The sequence below is a fragment of the Dipodomys merriami genome, unplaced genomic scaffold (assembly GCF_024711535.1).
Source record: "Dipodomys merriami isolate MVZ:Mamm:240054 unplaced genomic scaffold, mDipMer1.0.p SCAF_12, whole genome shotgun sequence".
Taxonomy (NCBI): Eukaryota; Metazoa; Chordata; class Mammalia; order Rodentia; family Heteromyidae; genus Dipodomys; species Dipodomys merriami.
In genome coordinates this window covers 32,787,165-32,809,580 of record NW_027202493.1, presented here as the reverse complement: position 1 = coordinate 32,809,580, position 22,416 = coordinate 32,787,165, and the positions used below count along the sequence as shown (strand labels likewise).

Genomic DNA, 22,416 nt, shown 5'->3' with positions numbered 1-22,416 from the left:
ACCTTGAGCTGAAGAGCTGAGGGACAGCGCGCAGGCCCAGAGTTCAAGCCCCACGACTGACAAAAAATAAATAAATAAAATCTTGAGCCCTTCCCCACCCTCTGAATGAAACTCTGTACAGACCAGCATCTAAATTATAATAAGCCTTCCTGATGACCCTGACACACACTATAGCTCAAGAACCATTGGTGTATGAAGTTCAGTATCCTGACTCCTTCCTTAGTGTATATATCCACTATGTTCTCAAAGAACATCAAAAAAGAGTCTCTATAGGGTGTGTAATAGTCCTCCTGCAGCATAAGGACCATTGCAGTTGGCCTTTTATAGTTGTCTCATGAAACTAGACTTAGGCAGTCTTCTCCACTGCCAATGAGACAATTTTCAAGAGGCCTCAGGAATTTTCTTCTCTTGATTTGCTGAATTAAGTGATTTATTGCTTCTTATTATTATCATTGATTACTGTTCAGCAGTATTACAAGTATGCAGGATTACGTCACCAGAATCTTTCCAATGTGGAAAAGGATTATTGGAGCATGACACAAACCCTATACATAACCCATAAAAATACTGTGTTCGCTCAAAATTTAAAAAGCACTAGAGAAACGTTCATTTAAATGGCACCACGGGGTCATCAAGCTTTAAGCTCCACCATGTTCCCAAACAACAAAAACAAACTTAGAGATTTGTATTTGTTTTAAATACATAAATCCAAAAGAGGGAAAAAAAAGGCAAACTTCTAAAAGGAAAATTGTAAGAGATGAGCCATACTAGAAAGTAGATGGAAGTTCGGCATTAAACTTATAGCAGACACAAATGATGAAATGTAGCCAGCAATGGAGACAACTGAAATACAATCCAACTTTCACAACAGAGTTTATAAAAGACAAACTAGAAGTATTTGGCGCTTCCACCAATCAAAGTGAGGGCAACACTGAAACAGCAATTGGACTCCATCCTCTCCTATACCCTGTGCAGGAGACAACTACCAAGCACAAGGCTCCTGGAATGACAGATCAGGAACAGGTGATTACAGAACACTGTGCCACTAGCAGGGAAAGAGGGAGTGGCTCAGCTTTTTCCCCCTATGGGCTCCAAACTACCAACAAGAGACTGATTGATGGTCAGCAATGTGGACAGTCAGCATTCCAGGCAGGAGACTTCTCTGAGCAATGCAACCAGTTCAGTACAAAAGCAGCTATGACATTTGTTCTCAAAATGGTCCAGGAACCCCTGAGAGAATGAATGAGCAAGCAAGGTCAAATCTACTCTCAAAGTGGTAACACAATACCATTTGCCCTTTTTACTTTTGTTCTCATAAAAATACTACTATGTTTCCATTATTTTAAAAAATTGCTATCTGGGCACCAGTAGCTCACACCTGTTATCCTAGCTACTCAGGAGGCTGAGCTCTGAGGATCACAGTTCAAAGCCAGCCCAGGCAGGAAAATCCATAATACTCTTATCTCCAATTAACCACCAGAAAACCAGAAGTGGCGCTGTGGCTCAAGTGGTAGAGCGCTAGCCTTGAGCTGAAGAGCTAAGGGACAGTGCCCAGGCCCAGAGTTCAGGGCCCATGATGGACAAAAAAAAAGAAAAAGAAATTGTTATTCCTAAAAATTTATCTCCCACACTCTTTTGTTCAGAAGGTTGCTAGAAAATGTGCTCTTCCAATGATGGCATAAACCTGGAAACATGGGGCTGGGGATGAAGCTCAATGACAGAATACTTGCCTAGAATGTAAAGGTCCTGGACTCAATCCCAGCTCTGTAAATAAAAGCATCATCATCATCCAAGAATAAGAAGAAAGGAAATCCATAGAATGGAGGCCAGGAGAGTCAGGTGCTGGTGGCTCACACCTGTAATCCTAGCTATTCAGAAGGCTGAGATCTGAGATCTGAGGATTGCCATTTGAAGTAGGAACATCTGTGAGACTCTTATTTGGCAATTAACTACCAAAAAGCCAGAGCTGGGGCTGGGGCTCAAGTAGCAGAGTGTGCATAAAAGCTGAATAGCACCCAGTCCCTGAGTTCAAGCCCTAGGACCAGCACAAGCAAAAGGGAGATAGACAGACAGACAGAGACAGAGAGACAGAGAAATACAGAGAGAAACAGAGACAGAAGAGACAGGAAAGAGAAAGAGAGAGAGAGAGAGAGCCCACAAAATAACTGTGAAGTAGAGCTGGAGAAGAGTCAAGAATGGAGCAGCCTGGAGACTCTGAAGACCTGAAGGATTTATTCAAGATATGGAACTGACGTATTACCTAATGTTTCTGAATATACTAAAAGAATAGTTGCATCACTGTTTGAGATTAACAAATTAGTGTTGATAATATAGTTACATCCTAATTAGGGGACTGTGGGGTATGTGCTGATCACAGCGGAATCAGTCCTCAACTCCTTAGTGGGAAGTCAAAGATGAGGCCTAATTCTCAAAAATCTAGAAAAATGTTCATTAGAATTAAAAAGATTAATGCCAAGTAAACCCAAGATTAAAGTGATTCTCTCTGAGGAATGGGAAATGACTGTTAATAAAACTGCTAAATAGAAGAACTGAATTTACACAATGTAAAAAAAAGATGGGGATTCCCTGAGCTATATACTCTTGCAAGACAGCATAATTACTTTTCAGATTGCAGCTTAGGTCCTTTTCTGATTTTTTTTTAAGACATACACTGGGGGGAGAGGGGGCTCACTCCTACTATGGCTCTTTCCCATCCGCACTCCCCCTTCTTACATCAACAGGTTTCATTACTCTATTTTCCTTCCTCTGTGTTCATTACTCTATTTACTCTGAAAATAGAGCGAATGACTACATGGATCGTATTTATCCTCATTTGCTCTCTTTGTTGTGGGCACCAGCCCCCTCCCCCCTCCCATTTAAGCTTGTTTGCCTTTTTTTTTGGTATGTATTAATTGCATCGAGTTCACTAGGATATTCTACACATAAATATACTATATTTTCTGCAGAGTAATGGCTTTGATTTTTTTTCTGCCCCCATATTTTTTTTCAAAAGTTCTCATAGAGGTTTCTTATGCCATCTTTATGCCTTGTACTTCAAATTTATTTACCTCCATCTCTCTTAATCCCCTGCCCCTATCCTCCTATATCCTAATAATTAGAATTACGATCTCTGTGTGAATAGGTATTTTGCATCTATGTATGTCTGTGAATATGTCCACATCTAAGCAAAAATATCACTACAGTAGGCTTTTTGAGGTTGGTTTTTCTGTCAACATGATATTCTCCAATTCCTTCCATTTTCCTGCAAATGAGAGGATTTCATTTTCTTTATGGCTGTGTATATATCTACCTCATTTTTATCCATACATCTGTTGTTGAGCACCTTGGCTGGTTCAACCACACTGGGAACAGTACTGCAATAAACATGGTTATGCACAATCTTCCTTGGATATTTACATTCTTTGGAATATATTCTCAATGATGGTATGATGGAGTCATAACACAGATCTATTTTTAGGTTTCTAAGGAATCTCCATACTGAATTCCATAAAAATTGAACTAGTACAGGTTTTTCAAGTACTTCTTAATCATCCTTTATTTGATATTTGTTGTGATACTCCCTTTTTCATCTCTAAATTCATTGTCTCTCCTTTTCTTGTTTTGGTCAAAGTAGCTAGTGCTTTATCAACCTTATTTTTTTAAGGAACCAACTTTTTTTTTCACTGATTCTTTGTATCCTTTCATTCCTTTCTGCCCTTCTTTACTTCATTAATTTAGGGGTTGACTTGTTCTTATTTTTCTGTATATTCAAGGTATATTAAGCTACTTATTTGAGTGTTCTTTTTTCTTATGTTGTAGACAATCATAGCTATAAAACTTTCTACTTAGTACTGCCTTTTCTGTATTGCAAAGATTCTGCTAAATTATTTTTATTTGAATATAGGAACTTTTTTATTTCTCCCTTTTATTCTTCAGTTTCTCACTCATCATTCAATACTGTACTGTTCTGTTCCATGGGTTTGAATGTTTTCTGTAGTGTCTTTTGCTGTTGATTTCCATTTAATTCCATCATAGTCTGATGGAATATAGGAAATTATTTCAGTTTTCTTGTATCTGCTAAAACTTGATTTATACTGTTGAATAAGATCTATTTTGAAGAAAGTACATTTGTCAAATTTAGGGCAGTAGTATAATATCTTTATCAACACATATTTCCACTCAAAATGCTTGGAAAATGTTTCAGTAATGTTCAGTAAAACTATAGTCTTCTTCCTCTATTCTAGATAACCAAAGTATATAGATTATTTTTGCACAAACTATCCTCCCAAAGTTAACTTATATAATTCTATCTCTCAAAAGCAGTTGTAACCATTCAAATTGAATATGTATAACAGTATAAAAAGACAACAAATGTTAAAACCTCAATGCAACTTTTTAAAAAAATTTAAACTGACTTTAGCATTAATGTCTTTGTTTTTTTGTTTGTTTTTTAATGGTAAACAAAGGCTGAATTAAGGGTTCTTAAGCATCAGACAACAGCTATCCATGAGTGTTCTGGTTAGGAATTTAATGAAGCTTTAAAACTTTGAGCCTAAGGCAAGAGCTAGCAAGTGATTTCAGAAACAGAATGCAGATATTAAGAGATGGACAGTTCATCTATGTGAAGCAAAGTTTCAGCATCTCTACACATATTCCACCAGTTTGATATAAAGTAGGGGAAGAGGAGAACTGTTTAAAAGGTTATACACACACCTAAAGACTATCGGCAACCTACATCTCAATGTCATTAATTTAATGAAATACATTGCTATTCTTTTTTTATTTTCTTTCCTTTTTAAATAAATGCTGCCAGCCGGGCGCTGGTGGCTCACGCCTGTAATCCTAGCTACTCAGGAGGCTGAGATCTGAGGATCGCGGTTCAAAGCCAGCCCGGGCAGGAGAGACCGTGAGACTCCTATCTCCAATAAACCACCAGAAAACCGGAAGTGGCGCTGTAGCTCAAGTGGTAGAGCGCTCGCCTTGAGCTGAAGAGCTGAGGGACAGCGCCCAGGCCCAGAGTTCAAGCCCCACGACCGACAAAAAAAAAAAAAAAAAATGCTGCCCTCTTCCATTGCAATCTTCTTACTTGGAAGTCAAATCAGCCTCATTGATGATTGTAGTATTAGCGTGTCCAATAAAGGGAACTAAAGCCTGCCATGAGTAAGCACAAGTAGACCCAGCTTACAAGCATTACATTTGAAAGTATTCTGAGTATTATAGTTTCTATATGTGCCTGGAAATGTGCCTAATAAATTTTGTATAGCATCACGCCTTGTATTTAATAGACAATTTATTCAATACCAACTTTACTCCCACTTAACATTCACATATCCTGAATATATTAGCTAAGTAAAGGATGAATTAAGAATATTTCTTAGGAATAAAGAAGGCTGATTTAGAACAGAGCTTTTTTTTTTTAATGTGAAAATACTGTACAGAGGGGTTACAATTACATGGGCAAGATAATGAGTACATTTCTTATCAAGCATTGTAGCCTCCTCCTTTGTTTATCCTTCACATCCCTTCCCAGCCTCCCCTGGCCCCCCCACCCAACTCTCTCCCCCCCCACCCCCACCAAAGTTGTAAAGTTCATTTTCAACATGACAACTTGTACTTCTCATTGTTGCAACCGGTCCACTTGTATCCTTATTTAAACAACTTAGAACAGAGCTTTTTGAATGCATTCGTATGTTTATTCACATTATTGCACTTTCATTGTATAATTAAATCTGAGTACATAATAATAATGTTCAACTTCAGACCAGCTGTAAAAAGATGCTTTTAAAATGCAGTATTTAAGTCATTTTGAAAAATGGTAAATAAAAACCAACATGAATCCAGTACTCTGAGATATTACATTATTCCCCACAATTCAGTGCAAAAGGGATGCTGTCTGACCATTTACATTCAGTTTGTGCCTTCTCTTCTAAGACGAAATGCTTTTCAGGCTAAGGATGCAGCTCAGTAGCAGCAGAAAGTATCTGCTAAACTCTAGGTTAATCTCCAGAAACACAAAAAATATTTTTAAAGAAAATAAAAGATTAACGTTCTATTTCAGGTAAAGACAACTCACCATTATCTAATATTTTGGTGGTGGCTTATAATTACTTATCTTTCTAAAATTTTAGAAAAAATCCTATATTCACAAATATAAAATACTATTATGTTTCTCATACTGTTCATTCTGTTTTGTAAAAGTTTATGTTGTCCAGACTGGCCTCAAACTCATGACACAAACCAGGATCTTGCCTGAGCCTTCTGAATTCTAGGATTACGCGAGTACCCCATTATACCCAACTTCTTATACTATTTTTAAGAAGCTAACTATCCTGATATTTTGGTTGGAAAAAAATGTACTCATTAACTTCACAAATCTATACAGCTCATTACTGTACCAGATAGTGAAACCTTAGAGATTAATCCTCATCATCTTTGAGAATTTATATGTAATAGGTGACTTACATCTCCAATCAGCTTTTTGAAAGCTAATTGGGGGACTGGAAAGTGGCTCAGTGGTAGAGTGCTTGCCTTGCATGCATGAAGCCCTGGGTTCGATTCTTCAGCACCACATAAGCAGAAAAAGCCACAAGTGTTACTCTGGCTCGAGTAGTAGAGTGCTAGCCTTGAGCTGAAGAGCTGAGGGACAGCGCCCAGGCCCAGAGTTCAGGCCCCATGACTGGCATGCACGCACGCGCACACACACACACACGAAAACTAATTGGAAATCGTCTCTTTAAGATTTTTTTTTTTTGGTCCACATTGGCTTTGAACCACTATCCATAGATCTGAGCCTCCTAAGTAAATTTGCTGATTTTTCTGTTCAGTAGTTCAATGTAGAGTAATATCACTATAAGAAATCAACTCTAATCCAGGAAACTATGGCAAGAGGATTATGAGTTTGAGGCCAGCCTAAACTACATAACAAGAACCTGAAAGGGAAAAAGAAAAATAAATAAGTACAAAGGAAAAAAAAAAGAATCTGAAAAGGGAGAGGAAGGAAGGAGGGGAGGGGAGAAAGGGGAAAGATAAAAGGAAATGAACTCTAAATTCACACCTTATCTAAGTTGGGGCCATTTTTTTAATGTGAATAAAAGTTAAACGCATATGAAAACATGAAATGAGCAGGGTGAGTCTGAGTCTTTGTCTCAAACAAAAACTATGTGTTTAATATCAGTAGGTTTGCTAAAGTACTGATAACTAATCAGAGTTCTAGAAATACTCTCATTCTGCCAACAGCCCAAAAGGTTAATTCCTAGAAAATTCAACCTGATATACCAATAATTATCACAATTAGAGAACACAATTTTCTATTTTTGAGACAAAATATATAAATTAATACTGGTTAATATCTCTTGCTGTGTACTGAAATTGTGGCATCCTATAAAGATCTGTGCCACATACCTTTTAGATATAATACAACTTGTCATACATTATTCTTTCCACACATAATCATAGAAAAATAGAAAACAATATTTGTAGCGTCATGTATTATTATCAAATGTCACCCATATGAGTATATAATTGTATCGAATCAATACCAAACAAAGTGTGCCCTCAATTCTGACCACCATTATATCTGAGTAACTTGAGTCATATAGTGAGTTGTAATCCTCCATCCACTACTAGAACGTGACCTGTGATATAAGGTGATTCTAAAAGAAACACAACTGCATGTGCCACATCAATAGTTTCTCCAAATCTCCCAAGAGGAATGTTTTGCTTTAAATGTTCTTCTTTCAAATGTTTCGTCATATCTGTATGAATAAATCCTAAAAGAGAAATATTTATTTAGTGGAAAAGAGTAAATTATGAGCAGGTACTCAACTTAAATAGTCATGAATTTGCTCCTGAAAATTTGAGACTATTAATAAACCTGTTTAGAAAGTACAGGATTTTGTTAGCAATTAAGTAATTAGGTCCATGAATTATTTCACTTTAATTCAATGAATATTTATTGACCACTAATGTATCTGACTCCCAAGTATTTGACCCATTCCCTTTGGGCAATCTATAATTTGTAAACTTTTATTATGTAAGTCTGTTCAATATCTTTATATAAGTATAACCAAAAGCTCACTGAAACAATTAATTTTCAATTGGTTGGGGTAGAGGATGAGAAGTGGTATTAAGGGAAGGAAGGGATTGTAAAGGTAGACATATAACTGTTTTAGCAATTCCAACAAGAATTAGTAACATTTGGTATAAGTAAGGTAACTCATGATGGGAAAGCTCATGTATTTAAGAAAAAATACCAAGGAGATACCCAATTTTGATGAAAAGAAATACAAAAATTCAAAATTTAACTTGGTATTGGTACATGTATACAATAAAGCTTGCAAAGAAAATGTAAAGTTCTACAGTATGAAGTACTTTATATTAACTGGTCAATTCTAAATGACTACAAAAGAACTGTCAATTAAGAAAATCTTCTAACATTAGTTCTAGACATATAAATACAAATTACTAATACAATTCCAAATCAGTATTTTATTATTTATTTCATGCTTTATCAGTATTTTAACCCATAATAGTTATTTTATTCACTACTCAATAATTAGGTGGTTGTTTTTTTTTGTGTGTTTTTGTTTTTGTTTTGCCACTCCTGGGGCTTGAACTCTGGGCCTGGGCACTGTCCTTGAGTTTCTTTTGCTCAAGGCTAGCACTCTACTACTTGAGCCACAGCACCACTTCCAGCTTTTTCTGTGTATGTGATACTGAGGAATTGAACCAGGGCTTCATGCATTCAAGGCAAACACTCTACCACTAAGCCACAGCCCCATCCCTCGATCATTAGGTTTTAAAAGAGAAAGCAAATGCTACTCATGACAAAAAAAATTTTAAGTTCTTTTTCAAAGAAACTGACTAAAGACAAGTCTCACAAAGGAAAAATTCAATGTATAATTTCAAAAACATTTTTCAAATTAGCTTATGTTAAAGTAAATAATTTATCATTCAAACTTAAATATACTGTCATTAACTTAAATATACTGTCGTTTATAAAGGGAAATAACTACTAGATTAAGATTCAATTAGGCCACTGGTTTATTATGAAATACTATGTAATTTACTCTTTCATTTATAAAAACCTTAATACTTTCCTCACAGACTTGTGATAAATAATCATAAGCTTTTCTGTCATAAAGTCTATCACAACAGTGACAAATTATTGGGGAAAAACTGAAAACAAACTGAAAGCCATGATATTCACAACAGAATAATATGTATCACAATGGAAAAAAATAACATTCGTATACTGAAATTAAGTTATATCACTAAAAATATATATATACTAATGACTAAAACTTCTGAAGTATTAACATTATCACCTGATTATCATTAGATGCCAGAATTACAGGTGATGAATATTTACTATATACTTTTCTGATTTTTTCCAACTGTCCACATGAGATGTATAATTTTTTGTGTTTTGATACAAAGTTATTGAAAAAATATTCACAGTACTCATTTCTGAGAGTCTTGTAATGAGGGCTAAAAATAACAAAACTAATTTTGTATTATTTGTGCTTCACTATGAAATTATATTGTGAAATATAGCTTCCTCTGTTATAAAAAAAATCTTACTGATGTGAAAACCAACATTTTCTTGATTTCCTTTCACCTTTACAAAAAGAGTAAAAGATGCAGTTGATGTATATAATGATAACCGGACTCTTCAGAATTTTAAGTAAATTATAAGTGAAACAATTTACAATGAAGAGCCACAATAAACAATAGGTAATCCAATTACCCTAAAATGCTTTTCCTTCCTTCCTCTCTCTCTCTCTCTCTCTCTCTCTCTCTCTCTCTCTCTCTCTCTTTGTTGTAGAGCTTGAACTCTGAGTCTAAGAGCTGTCCCTGAGCTCTTCATCTCAGGTGAGCACTCTACCACTTGAGCCACAGCACCACTTCTGGTTTTCTGATGGTTAAGTACAGAAAAGAGTCTCACAGACTTTCCTGCCTGGGCTGGCTTTGAACTGCGATCCTCGGATCTCAGCCTCCTCAGTAGCTAGGATTACAGGTATGAGCCACCAGTGCCCAGCTCATGTGGGTTCTTGATACACAAAGTTTTCTGTCTTGGTACACACTTAATTTTAAAGGTGCCCCAGAGGTACTAAATAAAGTACCTGAGAAAAAAACTCACCTCACATCTGCTATAATGAATTAAAAGTACGAACGTAACATTAAAAAGTTCATGTTATCTTCCCAATGGGTTCATGATACAATTGTCCTCTAGTCTAAGATCTTCTTGAATTCCAGAAAAATTTGTATAGAACACTTCCTGAAAACTTTGGGCAGAAAAATCAGATACATTTTAATCTAAACAGACACTTACACAACAAATGGTTTTCAAAAAGAACTTGTAATGGGTAATTACAGGCTCAACTTCTAACCATTTTTGAGGTAAAATGATGACTAGATTAAGATATATTAAACTAGATTATGCTCCCTGCTCCATTAATATTTTTAAAGCTATCACCTGAGGAAAATCATGTACTATCTAATACCGTATGGTTGTTTCTGTATCATCAAATGAAGTAGATTACAAATGATAAGATCTCTGTGTTTCCTTTAGCTTCACCATACTACGATCTGAATATGAAAAGTATGCCTCATTAAGTAGTCTTCATGATTTCTTGACTCTAGTTTAAAAATTCAGATTCCCTGAAAAGTCTTACATTGGAGGTTCGAATAGCTTCAATTCAATGAAGTACTGGTGCTACTCTGTGTTTTCACCCATGCTGTGCCCTATGTCTTATGGATATTAGTTCTAAGTGTTTGTCCTTTGAGGAAAAGTAAGGCTATACAACTTTTGAGAGGCAATTTGTACATGTTTCCATCTTGGAAAAATGTTCTAGAACAAGACTAGACATACTAAAGGCAAAGCTTAGATAGGGAAACAGGTTTAAGAACAACCCCAGAAAGATGGAAAGATGATCTATCCTACACATACATGAGCTATGGAGAGACTGGGCCTCCAAAGTAACCCAGCGAGAAAAATATATGGAACATAAAAAGGTTAATATTGTAAAGCTTTTACTGAGGTCTTATTAATCATTATATCCAGGATTCAGCTCTGTAGATTACAAATATGATCTGTTGTCCAGTTGGGCAGTGCCCTCTGACTGCAATCACAATGTTCTGCCACCCAGGAACAATTTTCCTCCACCTTAAAAGCTTGGAAAAGAAAGACATCATTTTATCAGAGAAGGCTTACCACAGCCTCTCCCTAGACCTATGAATGAAACACATTCTTGGAATGACAAACTTCATGGGACAGCTGCTAGCCACTACAGAAGACTACAATCAAATCCTAAAAGTAAAGTAAGTATGGGAGGCCACACTGAAGGATGAAAAAAAAAAGACAAGGTGTGGCTCAATTCATTGCGCACCGGACAATGAGTGAAAAGTTTCAGGTACCAAGCTTAAGTCCCAGTCTCAGACCATAAACACAAAGTATGGGAAGAATTCATTCATCATACTGCTTTTTCCTCTTAGATTATGGCTGATATGAAAAGCACTTATCTAATCATTATCTGAAACTTTTTAGAAAATAGACTATCTTTTAGAACAATTTTAAGTTTACAAATAATTGAGCAAAGGTACAGAAAGTTCCTATATACCTCCTTATCTCACTGTCTCCCCATTTCCCTATTAATAATCTCATCAAAAGGTGGTAGATTGTTACAACCAGTGAGCTCAGTGATTCATTAGAAAGTAAAATCCCCAGGCTGAAGGCATAGATCAATTGGTAGAGCACCAACACTCACAAACATGAGGCCCTGAGTTCAATCCCCAGTACCGACAAAAAAAAAGAAAAAAGATAACCCTGGTTGACATGAGGGTTCACTCTTTAGGATGTAGTTGTACATGTTTAAACAAATGTATAAGCATCAATTGTGTCAAGGCTATCACAGAATCAGATAGAATAGTTTTTCTGCCCTAATCTATCTATGGCTTTCAAAAATTTGTGTATATGTCTCAGTTCACCAAGAATTAAGTATGAAATGTGATACTTGTTTCCAGTCATAAATTACTCTGGGCCCTGCCAAATTTCAATGCTATTTTATACCACATAATCCTCATTTATTAGTATACTCAGAACCCAAGGCACTACTTACAAACACTTTAGGTCTCTACAACATTTACCATAGGCCAAAAGAGAGATACTGATAATCACCCATCTTTATGCTTCTTTCTTTCCAGTTCCTGCTCTCTGTCCTTGGGCCCAAAGGACTTTGATTATCATACTTTCACTTTCTTTATAAAATCTGCAAGTTTTCCTCTACTTCTTCCTCTTACTATTTATTACTTATTACAATGACTTTAAGGCTTGACTATAAAAACTGTAAACTACCAGCAGGTGCCACTGTCCAACAAATGATGTTACTGCATTACTTTATTGAACACTTAAGAGGTTTCAACTAGCTACTAAGCTAGCATTCCTTAAATCAAGAAAACCTGAAATGACATGCACTCAACCAACTTAGAACAAGAATACTTCTATTTTAGTATCAGGTATATATGTAACAATGTACCCACTATGCTTTATTGTGTGTATAAGTACATGTGTATGCATGTGTCTATGTGTTACAGAGGACCAAAGTCAGAGTCCTGTGCATGCTGGACAAATGCTCTAACACTGTGCCTCCTATCCCACTTTTTAAAATATCAACTCCACAGGAACAGAGAAACTCACACTCATGAACGGTAAGTGAATGGCTCTAGGCCAAAGAAAACTTATATTTGATAAAATCTGAGGGAAATATCATTTATCTTTTTTGACCAGCTATATGGTATAAATAGCAATATCTCCTTTCCATATTACTATGTCACTGCTTTGGCTTTCAAGACTTTTATATACAAAAAAGATTTTATATTTAAGAGATACCAAGATGTTAGGCTATTATTAGAAATATTTGAGACCAGAAGAATTTCAGATTTTTTCAAATTTGAAATATTTGCATGTATGAGACATCTTAGGGATGGGTCCTAAGTCTAAAACTGAAATTAATTTATGTTTTATATGTACCTTCTGCACATAGCTTCAAAGTAAGTTTATAAGACAGTTCTATACCCTGCCTTTTAACTATGACCTATCACATAAAGTCTGGGATGGAATCTTCACTGTGGTATTATGTCAGCAATTCAAAAAGCATAAAATTTTGAAGTATCTTAGATTTGGTAATTTTAGAGTAGGACGTCAAAAGCTATTATCAAGTGTGGAATGTGGCCCTATTGAATATACCTGCTGGTTCAGATGTCTCTCTTTAGATTTCTAAGGTCTGGGAGAAGCAAAAATGACCCCAGACACTTTTATGAGAGAAAAGAAATAAAGGTCATACCAAAATACTAGATCATAAACTTGACCAGAATAAATTGCTATGTCTATTTTGTGCAGAGGGGAGGATGAGAAATTAATGCCAGGAAAAAAATAACACCTAACAGCACCTAAAGTAGTATCTGCTCTGAGCAAACTGATCAACAAGATTCTATCAAGTGGTAAACACAAAAGCTCTTCAACCTAAAATTATGAAATACTAGAACAACCTAAGGATTGGGAGGCTAAAGCAGGAGGATCTTAGTTTAAAGCCAATCTGGGCTCCATAGCAAGACCTTGTCTCAAAAACAATCAAAGAAAAAAAAGAAGAGGTACAAAACACTCAAGTGTCCTATAGAAATAAATTCAATGCTTCACTATTGGTCAAAATTAAAAGTGATCCTTGGCAGTTTAACTCCCAGGATTACTATCAAACACATAAACGTGAAAGGTTCCAGATAGTTTAAAAGAACACAATAACAAGAGGATGAAAATTTTTAAATCTTGTGATAGAAAGGAAGGATTAGGGAGCATTATTTTTAAGCTCTTCATAAACTAGCTGTGTAACCTAATGCAAGTTATGCTGAGTATTAGAGTCACAGTTTTCTAAACTAAAAAAATAATTGGTAAAAATTATCTCTAATTATCTTAAATTACCCCATAATCAGTGCAAAGTTTTAAAAATAAAAATTTTACCTACTGATTAATGTAAACTTTTAATAAAAGTTTTACCTAAAATATGAAGCACAAGCATTTTATTCTGGTCATCAGTTCATTACTTACTTATTTTTACAAATTTGAGAGCCATTCTGCCTAAACATCAAGTAATGGCTACCATGAATGGACGAATTAATGACATATTTCTCTGTAAAGCAAAGCCATCATCAATTCACTTATTTTAATAATAAAAGTGTTCACTGACCTGGTGCAACTACATTCACTCTAATTTTCTTTCTGGCTACCTCTTTAGCAAGTGCACGTGAAAATCCAACTAATCCTGCTTTACCAGCACTGTACACAGTCTGACCAGAATTGCCTTTTAGACCAACAATACTTCCTAGAAGAAAAAAGAAGAGTAATCAAATTCAAACTAGTTAATAGGATTATGTGAAAATTCAAACAATAGGATTACCAAACAGAAAGGTAAAACCCATTTTATCTTATCCTATGCTAAAATTAGAATGCCAACCATTGTTATATTAGTAGTAAGATTTAAGGCCAAATCTCCTCCAGACAAATACAGAAAAGGAACCTGAAATAAGCTGATATAAAACCACATGTGCCAGGAATCAGGCTTACAAACTGACCTATTAAACAGGAGAGACTGGATTGGGACTGTAGTCAAGTAGCAGAGACCTGCCTACCATGCCCAAGACCTTAATTTCAATCCCCAGTATCACTAAAGGAGGAAAAGCAGTGAAGGAGACCCATTCTAATCTCTGACTAAAAATTCTGTAACTTATAATAGCTTCCAGCAGGAAAAAAAAAACGTTTGGAGCCAGAAAAAAATAAAACAAAGGCTGATTCGTTAAGTTTCTATAACCACAGACAAGTATGCACCTCTACCTAAAAGACACTTCATTTGAATTAAATCTGAGCTAAATTGGTAAAGCTTTAATTACAAACTTTTCATAAAAGTACAATTTTGTACTCAGTTATATATCATAACTTGTACTGCCTGCTAAAAATTCATGTGACTTCATCTAATAAATATGAAAGGATTATTTTCTAATGCAAACATCAACTTTTACAACTAAAGGCCTATAAAACAGAAGTGGGGAAGTAATTTTCTACACCATCAATCTTGTTTATAAAATAAAGCAAGAACCCCATTAAACTTAATAAGGTAACTTTACTTTAGGAAAACATTCTACCTGTTCATGAATAACCAGCCCAATGTTATAATATGTGCCTATACATACAGTCATACATCACTTCTTACTAAGGGTAATGCACATTTTTAGATCATTTGCCTTAATGCAGCAGCATCCTCCTTCTATGGCCTTTAAAGGTATTACCACTTAAAAATAAAGGGCAAATGGCATGCTACTACTTTCAAATTTCTAAGCTGAAGTAGAATTTAAAGTCATTGTGCATTCTAAGTTCTACAGGAACAAGCTCCACAGTTTATCTTCTCCCTGGACTGGAGAGAGAGTTTACTTTCTTCACTAATCTACTGGAAGTTTAAAGTCTCTATAAACCTCTATACTAGATCTATCAGTGACCACTGAGCTGCAATAATTATTTGTGTAGTCCACAGTATCCACAATTTTTAAAAAAATTTGTTCATATTTTGATAGGCTTTACATGATAATCTAAATTACTCAAGTTCCCTTAAAAATCAAAATTGATGGAAAACTTGGGACCACATTCTTGCAATCTACTGGATCTGAGTCCTACCCATTCCGTACCAGCAGACACTGAACGTAGGTGTGTTTGGTCATCTATCTAACACATTTTTATCATTTACTAATACATGACAGTGTCACTCATTTCACCCTCATAGGGATGTAAATTTGTGATTCTTGTTGTACCATCAGTTCATTAAATCTTTTCCCCACAGACAATACTAAAGTTCATCCAAGTTTCAAGCAAGTTACAAATTAGCAGATTCAATGTTTTCATAGTAAAACAGGATAGTTAGAAACCCACAAAGGTGGGAACTCACCAATGTTAACAATAGACCCTCCCTGTTGTTGAATCATAGTCCTCATGGCAGCTTTACAAGTCAGCATGGAACCCAAGAGGTTGGTATGAAGCTGAGATACTATATCTTCAGATTCTGTTCTTACTAAAAGACTATCCCTACAAAAGATAAACGGCATGTAAATAACTAAACAAATTTAAAAGTCAAAATATATGCAGCATTTTGATTAAAATACAGTATAAGAAATACTTTATGATTTTGTTCATAATTTATCTTTCTATAATGTTTTGTTTCATTTTATCAATACTGCGTTTGTTGTTGCTGTTGTTTTCCTTTTGGCAATGTTGAGGATAGAGTCTAGGACCTCGTATATTCTAAGCAAGTGCTCACCATTAAACTATATTCATAGCCCCCCTCTCCCCACCCCAAAAAAGTACGTTATTTCTGAGTTAGAATACCTGGAAAATCCTTTTAAAGAGGGCTTCATAGCCACTAAAAATAACAATTGATGGTCTAGAATGTGAAATATCCTTAACTGCTAATAGTACAAGCAGCCAATAAATTTTGAAAGGCCTAAGCAACTGTCAATTTCACCTTGCTTAAGAAAACTTGTATGTTATTCTCAATATTTTCTCCTAAATTTATATTTTAAAAAAAGAAGGGCTGGGAAGGTGGCTCAGTGGTAGAGGTAGAGCACTTGCCTTGCATGCTTGAGGCCCTGGGTTCGATTCCTCAGCACCACATAAGCACAAAGAAAAAAGCTGGAAGTGGCACTGTGGCTCAAGTGGTAGAGCACTAGCCTTGAGCTAAAGGGCTGAGGGACAGTGCCCAGGCCCAGAGTTCAGGCCCCACGACCGGACCCAAAAAAAAAAACAAACCTGCCCTCTGATTCCATTAGTATCAAGTTCATGTAGAAGCAAAGCACGTATGTATGATGACAAAGAATTACTAATTCTATAAAGAAGTAGTCATTGAGAAAAAATTAAGCAGCTTCTGGAGTACTAGAAACATTCTGTGATTCAATACGGGGGATAATTACAATGTATAAAGTGATCAAATTGGACATTTATTTCAATACAACAGAAAAAATATGTGGATTAATAAAATTTTATAACATGTACTTTGTCTTCCAATTAGAAGTAAAAAATGGCTTAAGACATTAACTCATACTAATCATACTAAAAAGATTTTTTTAAGACATTCAATATTTATTCAAATCTGTGACCAACCTGTTAACACCAGCTGCATTTACCAAGAAATTTACTTGGCCTAAATGTTTCTCCATCTCTCTAAATGTATTTTGAACATCATGTTCTTTAGCAACATCACAACCAAAGGCCAAATGATCTCCTACAAAATAAAGTTAAAACAGAATTACTTAGAAAATGTAACTTGTATTTTGAATTTACTTAATACACACTTTTCAAGCACTTATTATAAAATAAAGCTGTGTTAAACCTAGATATGAAAGGTAATCATGGGTTCTTGCTGTCATGTACTTGTCTAATGAAACCAGCCTGGGAGTGGGCAGCATTATAGAAGGGTAATATTTTTATTTTGAAGGAGCTATATAAAGGGGCTACAATTTCACTAAGTCAGATTATGAGCATTTCTTGGGCAATTTTACCCAAAAGGGTAATTTTTTAATTGGTTTCAGTGGTATTGTTTTTTAGGTGTGTTTTTGTTCTTGTTATTAGGGAGTTTTTGTTTTTGGGTTTTGTTCCTTTTGTTTTTGTTTTTTGGTTGTTTTGGTTGTTCAAGGACAGTCTAGGCAATTCAGCAAAACCCTGACTCTTCACAAAATTTTTCTTAAAAGCATTTTAAACTCTTTAAAGATAAAACAATTACACTTTGTCTTTAATTTAGAAGTCGGGGTGGGGCGCCTTTTTCAATTTCACAATGCTTTTTTAAGATTCATATAAAGCCTTAACACTGAACTCATGCACCAAATTCAATATTCTTACAGGGTTTATATTCCTTAGTTTGACTTTTTTTTTTGTCAGTCGTGGGCCTGAACTCTGGGCCTGGGCACTGTCCCTCAGCTCTTCAGCTCAAGGCTAGTGCTCTACTACTTGAGCCACAGCACCACTCCCAGCTTTTTCTGCTTATGTGATGCTGAGGAATTGAACCCAGAGCCTCATGAATGCAAGGCAAGCGCTCTACCACTGAGCCACCTTCCCAGCCCTTGTTTGACATTCTTTAAGGTTAAATTGTTCCACACGGCCCCCAAGGATGAAGGACAGAGTTGAGTTTTGTTCTGTAGTATAGTACTAGGGGACTAAACTCAGGACTTTAGGAATACTATGCATGCACTATGCCACACTCCACAGCCTTTTGTTTCTTCAGATGGAGTCCCAGGCTGGACTAGAATTCATAATCCTCCTGTCTCTGTTCCTAGGGGTGGCAATTAAAAGCCTTCACTACCACCCATGGCTTTTCCTTAAGCTCTACAAATATATCCTTGTTCATATAATGACTATTATTCAAGTCTGCCCATCTGGAGAGACAATACAGGAAGTTAAATATTTCTATTAAAAAAACTAAAATTACACCCACACAGAAAATAAAAATGTTTCTTCCTAAAGGCAAAATTTACCTCTCAAAAACATGTACTTGTAAAAAATATTTTAAGTGCCCCCAAAACACACTCTCGGTTTGAACATTTCACTGGGAAAGATTATGAACCAGCATTAATGGCTGAAATTTCATGAAACTCTGTGTCACCTACCCCAGATTTTGCAATAGTTTAGAGCCAGCTCTAGTACCAACCAGCCTGTGACCCCCAACAACTTGGGAGAGGCTGCAGGAGAATCTCTCATGGAACACAAGGCTGGGCTACAGGGCAAGACACTGTCTCAGAAAGAATTATACCGTTATCACGAGTGTAGGTAAGGATCGAATTTAAATCTGAAGCGGTGTCTCCATCACAAAATCCAAACAGAAGTAAAATCGGGTATCGGAACACTCTAAAATATAAAGAAATAAAAAAAGCTAAAACAATGGTTATGTCTGGCCTAGGCTGGCCAAAGTATGTCCACGCTGACATGATTCCTTTGGAGCTTTTGGAACTCGGGACTTCACTGATGAAACCCCTCACTTGGCCGGGGTCGGTGGCTCATACCGATCACATGGGGAAGGTTAGGGTTTGAAGCCAGCCAGGGCAAAGACCTCGTCTTAATAGATATAAAAAAGGGGGTGTCGGGCGCCAGGGGAGCTGCCTGTAAGCCCAGCCCCTCGGAAGGCCGAGCTGGGGTCCGAAACTTGCGTTGTCTGACGGAGCACCGCACGAGGGCTGGGCCGCAGGGCGAGGCTGGGCGGGATGCGGGGGCCCGGGGGCCTGCGGCGGCACGGCTGCCCTCGGCGCGGCCCTGGAAGCCACACCGGCCTTGGAGGCGACACTGCCGCCGGCGGGCCCGGCCTGGCCCGGCCCGGACCCCCGAGCTCGCCCGGCCCGGCCCGGCACCGACCCCCGAGCTCGCCCGGCCCGGCTCGGCACCTACCCCCGAGCTCGCCCGCGGTGGCTTTGGCCACCTCCAGATTCCGGGCGATGATCGCCACTCGGTAGCCTTTCCGGGCCATTAACTGGGCTACCGCCTTGCCAATGCCCCGGGAACCTCCAAAGACCGCACAGACTCTGTTCATCTTGGAGTCGCGAGCCCGGAGGGAAGAGGGCTGAGGAACGCGACCCTAGGCCCCAGCGTCGCACTCCGCACGTGAGAGGCCGCAAACTGGCGCGAAAAGTACGTCAGCACGCACGGACTCCCCGCCCTCACGCCTAACGTCAGTGCGTACACAATTCCCGCAAGAGCGGCGCCACAGCCCGGCCCGCTGAGGATGGGGAAGGAAGTGGGGGGGCGCTGCATGCTGGGATTTGTAGTCTTTACGCAGAATGCCAATACGCGCCGGCGCGATGGCGATGTACGAGCTTGAAGGGGTTGTCTTTCCACGCAGGGTGCTGGGAATGGCTTAGACAGCTCAGGTGATCGGTCGTCCCCGTTTGCTCTGAACGGAGCTGTCCGGAGACTGCCTTTTCCCAGAGTTAGCACAGTTGGGCGCATCCCAGCTCCAGTGTACAGCGTCCACCCAGGATTTTGCTGCAGACCAAACCTGTTGAATGTTGGTACCCGCGCGGTGTTGCAGCCTTGTAATCCCAGCTAGTGAAGATCGGCTGATGGGAGGGTGGGCAGAAAACTTAGACCCTATCTCAATCAATAACCAAGTTGGTGTGGTGGGCATCTCCGACCCTAGATCTGGGATGGGAAGCGGGCTGGGGCAGGAGTAGGGGTGTGAAGCAGGGAGGGGGGAACCGAGGAGAGGACCAGGAGACGTGGGAAACTAAGCAAAAATGGGCTGGAGATTTGACTCAATGGTAGAGAACTGTCTAAGCAATCAAGAGGTCCCAGGACCTCTTTTCAGTCCCCCACCCCACCTCCAAAAAAGAGGGGAATGAGATGGTAGAGTTCAAGGCGACATGACCTACATAGAGAGACCCTGTCTTAAAAAAAAAAAAAAAAAGGTGGGGAGGGGGCCGAATTAAACAAACCTAGGCTGCTCTTGAAAAAAGGGAGTTTCTACACTTTTAGATAAGATGTGCTATATACTCTTGTTTCCAGTAAACAAGTGTGCTGAGTGCTCTGGGGGCTAGAAGCTTTCAAATAAATGCTTGTTTAAAAGTGAAGAAAACATACCTTGTAATAGGATCATACTAGATTCAGTATAAGCCATGGGCCCTACCAGTACATGATAGGGAATCAGAAACAACAGGGCTAATACACAGGAAACACTAGGCCATAAAATCACTTAGTAAAGTGCAAACGTAAATTAACACAAAAACTCTTGAGGGAAGGGGGGGTATGGTGGGGAGGATGGGAAGGGATGGGAAGGGGAAACAAAGGAGGAGGCTACAATGCTTGATAAGAAATGTACTCATTACCTTGCCCATGTAATTGTAATCCCTCTGTACAGTATTTTCACAATAAAAAAAGCATATATATAAAAAAAGATTTAAAAACTCTTGAGGGAAGAAAAGGTCAATGGAGAATGAAGGAATAAATAGAAAAGCTGGATTTAAGGGTGTGATGAGATTAGGGGAATGAAAGAAAAAAGCAAAAAAAAAGATGATTGAGCATTAATTTTAGGGTTTTTAAAAAAATTCCATCTACATTCAAAATGGATTTGAAATGGCTTGCAAAAATACATAAGTAATGTTTGACTCCCCCCTCCCCAAACACACACACTCATACAGAGATAGGCTCTCATTACATAGCTCAGGCTGATCTCAAACTCATCATTCATCTGCCTCTTTCAAATTCAGTCATGCCCCCACAGCTGGCTAGAGTGATTTTAAAAGGCAAAAAGACCACCTTGAAGTATCCCTTCTTCCCCAAGACCGGTACAATAAGGTAAGGTCAATGGAAAATCTAACAAATGAAGCCTTCCTATTATAATCTATTTAGGCCCAGTGCCAGTGGCTCCCACCTGTAAACCTCGCTACTCAGGAGGCTGAGATCTGAGGATCTCCATTCAAGCCCAGCCAGGGCAGGAAAATCTGTAAGACTCATCTCCAATAAACTACTCAGTTAAGGCCAGAAGTGGTACTGTGGCTCAAGTGGTAGAGTGCTAGTCTTGAGCACAAAGAAGCTCAAGGGCAGGGCCCAGACCCTGAATTCAAGCCACAGGACCAGCCAAAAAAAAAAAAAAAAAAAAAAAAGAATGCATTTAGGCACACACATACAAAATAATCTATTTAGACATGTTGAACTGAAATCCCTGTACGTGACTCACAGATAGTTGGGCAGATGGATAGATAGGTAGATAGATAGATAGATAGATAGATAGATAGATAGATAGATAGATAGATAGATAGATAGATAGATAGATAGATAATCTAGAGCTGAGGATGTAGCTAGTTGATGAAGCACTTTCCTCATATGTGCAACGACTTGCATTTAATCCTCAGCACTGCAAAAACCAAAAATCTATTCAGTACTATGTGACTCTGCGTTTCCTGGTAGCCAAAGCAACATCAGAAATAGAAGTAATTGCATCCCGCTTGGGCAGCAAAGAGGTTTGAGCAACATTACCTCCTCAGGGCACAGTAAGCTTTATAATAAACAATGTTCTTCATAGGAGGAACAAATAAATGATAGCAAAGCTATCTGGATAGCATCTATTATATAAAGGCAAATTCAGTGGAAAGTTAAACAGTATCAGCAAACATTCAGGCATAAGAATAAGGCTTTGTATGTCTCAAACAATAAGGAAGGTTAGTGACAGGAAAGTTGGGATGGCGCAGGAGTATAGACCATAGGCCATCATTCAACTGGGAAGCCTTATAGACCCTTAACTCTGGAAGAAAGGAAGATAAAAGCTTCATTTAAGAGCCACTTGTCAGCAGTGGTATCAGGGCGTGAAGCAGTGATGTCTGGGAGCCCCTCTCTCCTACTACACA

At 37.8% G+C, this 22,416-nt stretch overlaps 1 protein-coding gene across 2 annotated transcripts; it reads right to left on the bottom strand.

Moving 5' to 3' along the window:
- Positions 1 to 5,570: 5,570 nt before the first annotated feature.
- On the bottom strand, positions 5,571 to 19,711 carry Cbr4 (carbonyl reductase 4). Of its 2 annotated transcripts, XM_070016509.1 has the most exons (5): positions 19,466 to 19,707; positions 17,195 to 17,315; positions 15,987 to 16,123; positions 14,241 to 14,375; positions 5,571 to 7,769 (listed from the first exon to the last, which is right to left on the bottom strand). In XM_070016509.1, exons 1-5 carry the CDS (start codon positions 19,605 to 19,607, stop codon positions 7,591 to 7,593), a joined length of 714 nt encoding a protein of 237 aa, XP_069872610.1. In that variant the 5' UTR covers positions 19,608 to 19,707; the 3' UTR covers positions 5,571 to 7,590. The 2 variants fall into 2 exon arrangements, with proteins under 2 accessions (XP_069872610.1, XP_069872611.1); XM_070016510.1 differs by lacking the exon at positions 14,241 to 14,375 and having other exon boundaries at positions 19,466 to 19,711.
- Positions 19,712 to 22,416: the final 2,705 nt, after the last annotated feature.

Excerpts from the sequence above, each read along its gene's own strand:
- Cbr4 (XM_070016509.1), bottom strand. The coding sequence starts at position 19,607 with ATGAACAGAGTCTGTGCGGTCTTTGGAGGTTCCCGGGGCATTGGCAAG. Across the intron at positions 14,376-15,986 it reads AGGGTCTATTGTTAACATTG|GAAGTATTGTTGGTCTAAAA; the intron begins GTGAGTTCCCAC and ends TTTTTCTTCTAG. Across the intron at positions 7,770-14,240 it reads AGTGAATGTAGTTGCACCAG|GATTTATTCATACAGATATG; the intron begins GTCAGTGAACAC and ends TTTCTCTTTTAG.